The sequence below is a fragment of the Cololabis saira genome, chromosome 6, assembly GCF_033807715.1.
Source record: "Cololabis saira isolate AMF1-May2022 chromosome 6, fColSai1.1, whole genome shotgun sequence".
In the NCBI taxonomy this organism is placed as follows: Eukaryota; Metazoa; Chordata; class Actinopteri; order Beloniformes; family Belonidae; genus Cololabis; species Cololabis saira.
Window position 1 is genome coordinate 9,617,563 of NC_084592.1, and position 12,801 is coordinate 9,630,363.

The 12,801-nt window shown below is 40.8% G+C and overlaps 1 protein-coding gene across 1 annotated transcript in view; it reads left to right on the plus strand.

Annotated features, from left to right (window-relative positions):
* Positions 1 to 579: 579 nt before the first annotated feature.
* Positions 580 to 12,801, plus strand: part of vwa8 (von Willebrand factor A domain containing 8) — a 119,457-nt gene continuing 107,235 nt past the window's right edge. Inside the window, exons 1-4 of the mRNA XM_061723236.1 lie at positions 580 to 872; positions 4,021 to 4,098; positions 4,177 to 4,307; positions 8,024 to 8,134. Coding sequence (XP_061579220.1) covers positions 734 to 872; positions 4,021 to 4,098; positions 4,177 to 4,307; positions 8,024 to 8,134 — 459 coding nt within the window. The 5' untranslated portion in view covers positions 580 to 733. The remainder of the gene's footprint in view (positions 873 to 4,020; positions 4,099 to 4,176; positions 4,308 to 8,023; positions 8,135 to 12,801) is intronic.

The window sequence follows — 12,801 nt, forward strand, 5'->3', positions numbered from 1 at the left end:
ACCTAAAAGAGTGAAAAGAGTGAGACATTAATTTGACAAGATTGGCAAAGGTCCAGATTTCATTTTGCACTGTGTACAATAATAATAGTCACATGTCACAAAATATGACAGAACCATCAAAACATGAATCTGCAATTTCACTAAGGGCATAAGCAATTGTTAGTTTGAAGTTGAATTCAGGCTTTACTTCAAGAAATGAACAATTACGTTGATAGAACATGTTTCTACTTATTCATTACTAGATAATAGTATTCTTTTTACAATTGCTCATAGTTTTATTCTAACATTGTATTTTATTGTTGTTTTTTTTTTCTTTATCGTCTGCATACATATTAATGGACCAAGTTGGTAAAAACCTGAAGCATATGCATTTTAATATATAATCAATTTAATATATAACATATATATTTTTTTTTATTATTGTTGTTTTTAAAAACCTTGAACAAATCATAAATGTAGTCAACTTGTCTTCAATTCAAAACTTTGGATAGTTCTATAGTTGAAACTACACGACCAAGAGCGGAACCTTTATTGTTACCGACATCGAAACCCCACGGAAGATTAAGGTCCGGGACCACGATGTCCTTTCGTTATTTTCGTCCGTCCCTGGTGTGATGAGTTACCGGGTGAAGTGGGACTAAAGCCTCGCTGTTTCAGCCACAGCTCGACCCCGGCCCGGCCTGCGTGTTTCCCCCCGGAGTGACCGACACACAGCGGTGCCAGCGGCGGCGGGATGCGCGCGCAGCTGCTGCAGGGCAGCCCGGCGGCCGCCGTGGCCGCCCGGAGGATGCGCAGCCTGCTGGGCTGCGTGCTGGGCAGGGACGGCTGGATGTGGAGGAGTCACGAGGTCAGGATGGTGTCCACGGCCACAGGTGAGCCGGGGGGGTCGGGCAGGTCCCGGGGGGGTCGGTCAGGTCCCGCCAGGGACGGGACTGTGTGTGTCTTCAGTTTAACCCCCAGCTCCATCCAGCGACCCTGTCCTGACAGCTGAGAGGCTGCTCGACCTGCTGACCAAATGCTCCTCATTCCGCAGGTGTTCTCCATAAAAACAAAGTGTTTAACTTATTTTATAGTGACCCGGAACCGAGGTCAATGTTAGAAGGGTAAACTCACTTCTGGGTGAAAGGTCAAGGCTAGGTGTTATTCAATGAAAGTACATTTAACCCTTTCATTTACCCCGTCTTCAAACCATCATGAACTGACTATGTTTCTGTTTCAGGAGCTCACAACATTGGTTTTAATCATTTATATGAAACACCTGGACATGATAAGACCTTGCTTAGATCAGTAAGGCAAGTTTATTTATATAGCACAGTTCAGCACAAGGTAATTCAAAGTGCTTTACATCGACATTAAAAGTGGCAAGACATAATTAGACAGTAAATAACAAATACAATTACATAAAATTATGAGAAAAGAAGGTAAAATAATAAAAAGCGCAAGTTGCAGTAGGAACACATAATATGCCATTTAGGAAAAAATAAAATAATATATATATATATATATATACCAATTAATTATTTATATATATAAATAAATAATTAATGTATATAATAATAATGACTTGGATTTATATAGCACCCTTCTAGGCACCCAGAGCGCTTTACAGAAATCATTATTCATCCATACACATTCTCACCAGTGGTGGTAAGCTACATTTGATTGATTGCCACAGCTTCCCTGGGGCAGACTGACGGAAGCGTGGCTGCCATATCGCGCCTAACGGCCCCTCCGACCACCACCAACATTCATACACATTCATACACATTCATACGGGGCAAGGTGGGTAAGGTGTCTTGCCCAAGGACACTACAACAGCAAACTGGGACAGTGCGGGATTCGAACCGCAGACCTTCCGATCATTGGACGATCCGCTCTGCCACCTGAGCTACTGCCTATATATCGATATATATAAATATAATAGGTATATTTAAGATAGATAGATAGATAGATAGATAGATAGATAGATAGATAGATAGATAAGTAATAAACCAATGTAAATCAATTAACGACAAATGTACACACATATTGTAATGTACTTATAGATTAATGATGATTAATGAGAGGAGAGGGGCGTTGGAGCCTTTCCCAGCTGTCAGTGGGTGAGAGGTGGGGTATCACATGGACACCAGTCCACAACAGAACCAAGCATAGACAGATAAACGTAACCTCTGGCAGACAATTTGGAGTCAGCCATCAGCCTAAGATTTTTTTGGGCTCTGATTCTGGGAGGAAGTTGATGCACCCAGTGTGACATTATTCCTTCACCCACGATTGATAGCCATTTACTCCTGTTCAGGGTCACAGGGATCTGCTGGAGCCCATCCCAGCTCTCCTTAGGTCAAAGGCAGGGTTACATCCAGGTCCCCAGTCCATCACAGAGCCACATACAGACAAACAACCAATCACACTCACTCCTGTGGGAAATGTAGGATTACCATCTCACTTTAAATACATGTGAGCCCCAGGGAAAAACATGTAAACGTCACACAGAAAAGTCCCCTGCCGGGAGTTGAACCCGGAGCCACTACAACATGATATCACCTTCCTAGTCCAAAGACCACTCAAGGCACTTTTACAACGCAGGCGTGTTGCTGTGACGTAACCACCAACCACTACGCCACCGTGCCAGCCCATGCGACATTATTTATAGTAAAAGTAAGTTGGATAAAAATACCAACTGGTGGCGGTTGTCATTGCGGCTGTGCAGAGTTTCTCTGCCATTGAGATGCAGTTCAGTTTATTCCAAGCTTGCAATAAAAATCATACATAAAATGGAAAGGGGGGTAAAAAAGGGTAAAGAAAAAATAACTTACAAACACAAAAACTGAGTGGAAGACAGTATAGACTTATGAAATCCCATACCTCTCACAAAGTGTCAATATTTAGGTATTTAAATGCTTCCTTATCAGCAAATGCAAAACAGGATGTAATGTGTGAGCTGATGTTAACACGTCTGGCTACTTAAGAACCTGTTTTCTGAATGGGGATGATAAAGAGATAAGTTGGGTCGGAGAACTGGTCTACAACATTTGATCTTCTTACAATTACAGAAGATAAAAGGTCACATGGACATTTTAATCAAACCGTCATCTCAATTTACCAACATTCTACCATTAGTTTCTTTTTTTCAAGAATTTACTGTCAGATGAGGGCTTGCTTGACTTATCACATTTGTATGACAGCTTTTAATCAACTGCTAATTCCTGGATGCTCGCTTGTTCTGTGATACTTTCTGCATGTTTGTCATTTTGGAAAACCTTCTTCAAGGCATTTTTCTTCTTTCGCATCAGTAACTAGTTTGTACTCTAGTTCGGAACGGTCACTTGTTGTTTTATACATTTTATATAAAGGTGTCCAGATTGAGGGGGTCAGTCAGGGGTTAGAGGCATTAGTATTTTCTGAGCTGCTGATGGACCATTATCTCTCCTTTTTTAATTAGTGCACTCACAATCATTAAACTTTGATTGGCGATTACTTGGCACGCAGATAATTGTCTGGCAGAGAAAGGGTGGCGATGAGGTGACAATATTTGAAGACACAAAGAAACATTTAAAAAACAACAGTGGCAAAAGTCTGTTATTTCTGTGACATTAATCCAGCTGAGGTCATTTGTTGGGAGTTATTAAAAATAACTGTGACTACATAACCGTATAACTTTTGCCTGCAAATCATTGCATTTTATTAACAGATCAAACGGCATGAAAGCGCTTAGGGAACAAAAGCAGCGGGACATTTGCAGGTGTTATACAAATATTCTTCAGATGCCGTACTGTAACTACAAACCAAGGACGGGGTTTTCTGATTTCAGATGTTTGACTATTGATTCTGATGATTTGGTGCTCTTTGTTTGAATTTTGACATTGTGATGAGATTAAAACGTGCCAGAATTAATTTGATTATTTAGGCTGTTCGATATTGTCGTGGGATGCTAACGGCAGCAGAAGCTGAGTCGATCAGAGACTGCATTGTATCATCAGAACTGTCTGTCGGACATCTTAAGTTTCGTTCTTTTTGCAGGTGACACTGTGACAATCGGGGAGATATCCTACAAACTCAAAACGCCTCAGAATCCAGAACTGGTTCCTGTCAAACACAGTACGTAACTTTCAGTGTGAACGTGTTAAATACGTTGCATGGGTAACTGCACGGCTGATTCCCTTCTTGTTCGGCCAGTTTCAGACTCGCTACCGCAGACTGTTGCTCAGCACCTCCGATGGATCATGCAGAAAGACCTTTTGGGCCAAGACGTGTTCCTCATCGGACCCCCGGGACCCCTGAGGCGATCAATAGCCATGCAGTACCTTGTGAGTGTTTATACGCGATATGCTCACACAAAATGAAATGTATAGATGAAAGTTAAGGTTTGGCAAAGATCTGAAACTATTATTGTGTTTATTGTATTTCACTCATCAAAGATTTCTGTTGGAAGTTTTGAATTTGCACTTCCTTTTCAATTCAGACTTGTATTGTCCCTCATGGGAAATTATGTTCACAGCAGTGGTGACGAAGACATAAAAACACGAGATAAAACACTCAACAGCACAAGAAATCTGAGATGCAACCTTACAAAGAGATATGAATATTTGTTAAAAAGTCTCGTGGGCTTATAGCAATGATGGGTAGAGAATATTATAAATAAAAAAAAGGCAGCCTAGAAAATGCTGCAGTGCATCTAAAAGCAGGATTTACACTTAAACCTGACTGTTTTATAGACTTTTAAAGCTGCAGATTTATACAAGTGTTTGTGAGGTGGATGCTTCAAGCGTCCTTGGCCAGTCTGTCATATGACTCAGAAATCAGTGCGTGTCCAAAAAGTCTTGGCTGCTTATTTATTTATCTATTTTTTTTCCGCCTTTTGGATTTCTTCCTCTAATGAGGTAATACTATTACACAAAAGAAAGTAAATGGTTTGTCTCATCATTTTTAAGTCTGGAGATCATATTCCATGGCTCAGAATTTGTATGAATATGGTAGATGTTGATTAGCTGTAGACAAATATAAAACATTTGATGCACTTTTAAAAAGAGAGGCTCCAGTGAGCTCAGTTATGCCAAACAAAGCAGATGTTTTACCTCAATATATAAACTGCTGGTAACGGCCAGCAGCAAGATCAGATTGCATTTAAGCTCTTTTCGTACAGTGATATTATTACTTTGGAAAAGAGAAGAAATCTAGGTTGAATTGAACTCCTTCATTCATACTGACCCACCACAGTGGGTTAATGTGTGCTTTTACAAGGCAGATCAGTGGTTAGAGCGGGTTTTTCTATTCATCTGGCACCTTACGCAGCCACCTATAGAGAAGACAGCGAGAATGCCTACAGTTTGAAAAGGGGTCCATTTAGAAACTATACAGAGAACCGGCAGTTTATAATTTTAATTTAGACCAAAAAAAAGGATGTTTACTAGAATGATTGGGAAAGAGGGAGGAGAGGATGCTCGTGACCCAAAATAAATGCATCATATGACAAACATGGTCAGGGTCTCCTCATTTCACAAGACGCAGGCCTGAAAGCTGACATTCGTGCTATAAAAAGTCCAGTGTCATTCCTGCACACAATAAAGGATTTCAGGCGTACGTTCAATGAAATTGTCAATTGACTGACTTATGTCCAAGAACTGTTTCTTTTCTGCTTCTGTCATCTGTGGAATGTAATGCTGCACAGGCAGATGACAGAAAATCTGTTGCAGACTCTTGTAGACATGCAGAAGTATTGGCGTGTCCCTTATGGCATGGGTGGCAATTGCACTGATGACTTAAGTAATTATGACGTAAAAAGTGCTGCAAGTGTGGTCTCTGTGCACTGTATCTGACGTGTAACTCCAGTGAAATGCAGCTATGCCGACCACAGCAGCTATGACCGCTGCGGCAGCTACTATTGTACTATTGTACTACTTCTCCTGTACTGTTTTCAGAATATATCAATTAGTGCTGAAACTAACGACTATTCTGATAGTCGATTAGTAATCAACTATTGGAACCGGTAGTCAACTAATCGGATTATTCAGATTCAGATTCAGAAAAACTTTATGAATTTTTTTGAATTTTATGAACTTTATGAATCTCATAATTATTAAATGGCTGCATGAGGTTGTTTTAAATGATGTGCTACTTATAAATTATTTTTGTTGTCGACAACAGCAACTAATCATTGCCCCCATAGTATTGAGATTGTTGACTTTTATTCAACATCAATCAGCTCCAACTCGTATAAGATCAACTCCCAGTCCTTCATAGCCGTGTTTGAGGAGCATGAAGGAAATCACTGAAAGTAAAGTGAGCTCCAGGGCTGCAGACAAGCACCCACACAGCCCACTGTACTTTGGCAGCGTAATTGCAGACTAATGCAAATACAACGGCACAGACGTGGGCATTTTTTCCAACCCTTTGTAGTTGTGCCACAGAACCATAAATCATACTTTAGAGCTGACTAGAGCAACTGTTTGCTTTCAGCGCTAATTTAGTCCTAAAAATGGGATGGCCCTCCAAAGGTACAGATGGATCTCGACTACAGAAAAAGCAGTTCTTCTTCAATTAAGAAAATGTTCTTAAATGTTTAGGTTCTATTCTGATTTTCTTCTTTCCTGGTTAACTAGCAGCAAATCAGTAGAGGCTTCTAAACTTGAGGAAGGCATTGCCAACAGAGGATTGCCTTTCACATTTATAAAACAAATTGGCTGTTACCCTGAAGTATTCAGTATGATGTCATGAAACCCTATGGAGTCGGTTCGAGGTGCATGTGGCGTCTCACCTGATTGATGTTCACCTCTCCCCAAACTACGTGTTGTTGTTCTCGGCTTTTGATTTTCCCGCCGCTATTTCCTCTTCATTGTTTTCATGTCGGGTAGACTGAAAGTTTGCTGTAAAGTCTGTAAAAGTGACTTTTGCTCAACTTTGATCAGCTCCAACCATAGACTGTAAAAACAACTCATTTCATGTAAAATACATTTTTATTTCCTCTGTTGCTATGTCTGAGCTACATACAGGGAGTAAAGACAAGGAAACCAAGTGCCAACCATGTTACTTCTGGGTTGAGTTTCACGTGAAAGTAAAATTTGTTGCATTTCCTCAACTTCTGCTGTTTAAAGGGAAAGTTCGGTTTTTTACAACCTGGAACCTTATTTCTGGCATTTTTTATGGTCGTATACTCACCCAGGCAAGTTTGGTGTCATTTGGAGTCCTTTGGAAGATATTAGGGGGTTTTTTGTGAGCCGCTTCTCCTCCATAACGGTAGTGAACGGGGCACAACGGGACACAGACGATGCAGCGTCTAAATAACACATGATTGCCGCGAAACTCGTTCATTTATTTTATGAATCACTAGATCTGCTTCCAGGACCTGTTGTCTACATCCAGGGCTGTGTGTGTAACAAATAAATCAGTTTGTAAACAAGACCTCTGAACTCATGACGTCATCTCTGTGCGCGCATCGCAGACACAGCTCCGTGAGTTCGCTACTGCTAGTTTACTGTTAGTTATTTGAAACATGTCTGAATATTTGTCAAATTCTGAGGTTGTGGACGACGACTTTGAATATGATGGACGTCCTTACCGTTTTGAGGCAGAGTATACGGCTGAAGAGCTCACTGAACGGAGGACAGAGTGCTTAAAACAGATGCTGCTGTATACACTTTTTTACTCTATATAAATGCGTTTTTGATTTTTTAACGTCAGCTGTCATTAGCTGGATGGACGTTGAAAAAGTTATTTGGCTGTTTTTGATACCAGGAGGCCAAAGCTCATAGTCAGCACTGATGTTGTCAGTTTGATCATTCCCTTTTTGCCTCTTTATGCTGAGATGTCTGTTTTCCCCCTTCAGTATATTTCAGTATATTTCACACTGGTTATGAAAGTGCAATACCACATGATATCATTAAAAACATGTTAGAGTTCTGCTACGAAGATTCTTTGTGAAATTGAGTACTTTTCTCATCATTTGCAACTGGAGTGATTCATTTGACATTGTTTCAAATACACCTGGCTCAGCTTTTCAAGCATTTTTGCCGATTTGCTTCATCAGGAGTTGACAAAACGGGAGGTGGAGTACGTTGCTCTGTCCAGGGACACCACAGAGACGGACCTGAAGCAGAGGAGGGAGATCCGGTCGGGGACGGCCTTCTACATAGACCAGGTAAACGTGCATGTCTCGGACTTGCACGCTGTCCAGCGAGCAGGCTCTGATTGAGCTGATTGGTGTGGAGGATATGCCTTTGATCAACATGCAAGCTCTTTGCCGTGTTCTCTGCCTTTAGCTCAGTTAGCGCTAAGAAAAATCAGATTTCTTCATTTTGCAGAAGAGTTTCCCTGAAGCATACACTTAAATACAGACTCAAACAAGTTTTTGTGTTGTAAAAGAATAATGGGTGGGACTGAACAATAGAGGCTCAGGAAGGACTTTACATAACAAGGTCTGTTAAAGTAGTTACACTTCTCTGGCTGTGATATTTAACCAGAGATAACTGCTTTAAATCATGTTACTGCCATTTAAGGATCGTTTTATGTCACTGATGAAATAATATGAGGGCATAATAGATCAAAAACACTAGTTCAAAGAGCATAGAAACTTCAATTTTGTGAAAAAGACAAGTTTATAAAAAAATCAAAGAACGAACGCTGATTAATTTATAGATATTTCCTGGAAATTACATATATATGTTTTTATCTTTCCAAATTCTCTGTCAAGAATGAACAAATAAAAATGATCCGAGTGTTGCATACAGTGTCAGAGGAAATATTTCTGCATTTTTATTCCTTTGCTATACAATACTTATCATTTTTGTTGAATCTGAATTAAAATACAAAACCAATGGAGATTTCTTTATAATTCCCAGAGCTGCAACTTCGGTTAATTGAAGGAGCCCGAGACATGAAGTGCACAACCACACACAGCATGCCCTCTATTATAATGTGAATATTAAATATAAATATATATATTTTAGTTCAGTCACCGTGGACACCCACCTTCTAATTATCCAGGGCTGTTTGTTGACCAGAACTTTCTGCTCGTCTTTCATTCTCTAACAACTGCAAAAAAAAGACTTTGAAAATAAAGGAAAACAATCCAGATGCGTCTGATCATTGAACAGCGCTGCTATAAAACTTGAAAGAGCCGGGAGTGACGATTGACGAGAAGCTGTGATAATTTACATTTACTCAGTGATGTAATTATCCACAACTCATTAGCACTAAGCTTCATCTGTGTACAAATGACATCAGTTGCATAACAGTTCAGACATTAACTCCACAGGAACGGCGGAAGTTAATTCATATTTTATTTTTGGCACATTTATCCTTTAGATTGTTGTCATAAACCTGGTCTTCCGGAAAAGGACAACTCACACTTAATTAGTTGAGGGGGGGATGAATTAACTGTGGTGTCACTCCACCTTCCTCAGAGCTTCAGTGTTATCTGGTGAAAGTGGTGTTTCATGTTTTTCAATACACCGTTTTTTAATGGGTTCATGTACCAGGACATAATAAAGAAGTCATCTGGTCCCCGTCACCTCCCTCTGTTCTCAGGTGGAAAACGGTACATAGTTGATTCACTATGTATTCAACGATAAACCAAGTTGTCATGTAAAAATAATTGTGATTTAAAAACGAAAGTGACCCTTCACTGTCCCCATGGAAACGAGAAGTAACAGCCAGGTGCTGCATATCAAATGCACTTGAATGATTAACCATCATCAAGTACGATCGCTTTGATAAGACATTTTACTGGTCTCTAGCATTCAAGTGTGTGTTAAGGAGGAAAGACATTAGCAATGATCTGATAGAAGCAACAGTTGCTGTCCAACAATCAGGGAAGAGTTATCGGGTCATTTAATGATTTGCAGCCTGTTGTTCTACTGTGAGGAAGATTTTTGGAGCATTTGGGCAGTTTCAGTCTTTCCAGGAGGACATGTTAGCTCACCCTGAGATCAGACCATGCAATGCTCAGATAAACCGCTAAAAAGTAAGAAAGCCCTACAAGTCTCAGTCGACATGCTATGGCTTGTTTGAAGGGGGCAGGAGCGAGTCCCCTCCATATAAAAAGCATGGCAGCACAGCTTGAGTTTGCACCGTTGCATCTAAACAAACCATAAGACTTCTTTCTAATACATGAGACCATTGTGCAGAAGTTTGACTGAAATTTACAGTGCCTCGTTAGGTGTAAACCAAATATTCCATACCTCATACCAGCTGTCAATCATGTTGGTGGAGGAGTGTTGATTTGGGTTGACTTTGCAGTCACAAGACTGTGGCACCTTGTCAGTCACTGCGGTTACATGCACATCTAAATCAAGCTGTTGGCAACAATCTAGCTACGGATTTAACTGGAGTTTCCCAGAAATCCAAGTATACATGCACGAGAAGACAATCGACTATTAAGTGATGTAGTGACTCCAAACCAAAAAAAAGGAAATCACTGAGAGGCTAAGTGAGGGAGCTGTGTTGTACTGCTGATGCGCTGCATAAACGACAAGCCATTTCCGTGTTGTTAAACCGTGTCCGCATTTATTCTCCTCCAACGCTGGACAAACAGCTAAAAGCAAGGCAAGGCAAGATGTTCACTCTTTCTGTCCGTATATTCAAGCGGTATTCATGCGGTCAACAAAAAATGACACTCTCCCTACTCACCCCCTCTCCATGCAGCCGCCGCGGTGAACAGGTGAATATATGCCCATTCATTCAATGACCCAGATTACTACGCCTTAACCACACCCCCGTGACATGAGTGACAGGTGTCAAACTAACAGCTGATGCCAACATACACATAAATATTTAGCAAATGGCACCTACAAGAGAGGTGCGTTCGACTCTGTGGTGCTAGGTGGCGCCACACACACTTTTCCGTTGGCGATTTTCCACTTCTTTCTTTGTTGTCCGTCTTCTTCTTCTCCTACTGTGTTGATATTCTGGCTTTTGCGGTGTCATAACCTCCAGAAGGGGGAGTCCCGGGCAGTCGCTAGCTCGGCTAATACATACCAAAATAACTCAAATTAGGACGCATTATCTGGCACTAACAGCTCGATCTCAAGAGCTTCAGTTCAGTTCAGTTCGACTACAGCCCGGCTAAGGTGTTAACATGGATTTATGAAATTAAATATCGGTTCGATTAAGGTAACAATTCAACTTTCTGTTAGTGCAAACATCAGGTCTTTTGTCCCGAAGAGACCTTTATATCTGCTATAAATGGATGCAGAAGAAAAGAATAAAGGTGTGGCAGTCACCCACTCAAAGTCCAGACCGCCACCTCATTAAAATGCTGTGCTGGGACTTTTACAAAGATGTGCATAAATGGATGCTTGCAAGCCCCTGTAAACCCCTGAAGCAACATTGCAAAGAAGACTGGGCCAGCCCAGAATTCCTGCTCAGCGATGTGAGAGTTCGATGTCATCATGATCTCAGGTCCTTGAAGGAGGAGTAGGACTTGACAATGGAGCTGTTGTAGGAAAGAGCTGAAAGAACCATGTTTAGAGATGAGGCTGCTCCGAGGAGGATGCCAAACCTTGCCAAAAACTGCCTTTTATAGCTATAGCCACTCCACCACCCCAGGTGTGGGAAATTCTCCTCTCTCGTAACAAAATGTGAGATTCCATAAAAAAGATGTAGCACAAAGCAATTTCATTACAACAATCCTTGCTTGCGTGTAAAAATGTACCCACGATGATCACGGCTGGAAAACACGTCTGTAAAGTGGGATGACATTAACTTGTGTATCACTGTGAAGGGTGCTAAGCAAGGTTAAAACAAGGACGTACATGTTCACAGGTATGATTTATAAAAGGTGAGATTGTAGATGTGTAATTTCCTGAGTTTGTATTCAATATTATATTATTTCGATCTTTTACAGTTCTCAAGGAGCCAACAATACATTTTTCATCCTCATATCAAGGATTTTTCTTTATTCTTCTTGCAAAAGCTGTTGTTTGTGAAAAGGGAAAACACTCCTCTTTTATGTTCTACCTAAAGATTTTTGATAATATGAGTCATGGAAATGCCTTTGTTATGCCTTTAATGAAGTTTCTGGTGTTCAGGATCTTTATCATTTTGGTGAAGCCGTCCTTCTTTCATCAGTTGTTTTTCTTTTCCCTTTTTATAAAATGATAAAAATATATTTGCTAATTCTCCTGCTCCTTGATTGAAACTGTTAAATATTCCCTATTTACTAATTATAGCACAGAGGTGCTTTTTTTTTACTGTAATTCTGAACACCCTTCTTCTAACAAATGTATTGCAGTCAAAAGTTCTGTTTCATCAGATGAAATTCACGCGTTTACAGGTCTTGTTAACCTCTCACTGAAGGGTACTTATAATAATAATACATTTAACTTGTAACGCACTTTCCATTCAATGAATCTCAAAGTGCTACACTTAGACCATTATTCATTCATACACATTCTCTCTGGTGGTGGTAAGCTACATTTGTAGCCACAGCTGCCCTGGGGCAGACTGACGGAAGCGTGGCTGCCATATTGCGCCAAATGGCCCCTCCGACCACCACCAACATTCATACACATTCACACGGGGCAAGGTGGGTAAGGTGTCTTGCCCAAGGACACTACGACAGCAACTGGGACGGAGCGGGATTCGAACCGCCAACCTTCAGATCATTGGCCGACCCGTCAACCACCTGAGCTACTGCCGCCCTGCATGTATGGCGGCACAATAAAAGGGACACGTCTGTCAGTTGGTCCTGAAGGTCTCGTGTGGTCAAGTTTGAGTTCTCTTTCTAAGAATCGGATGAACAGCTCTCCCAGGATGTTTTCATGGTCTTCCAGACCTCAAGTTGACCTTTGCTGTTCATTTTAACTG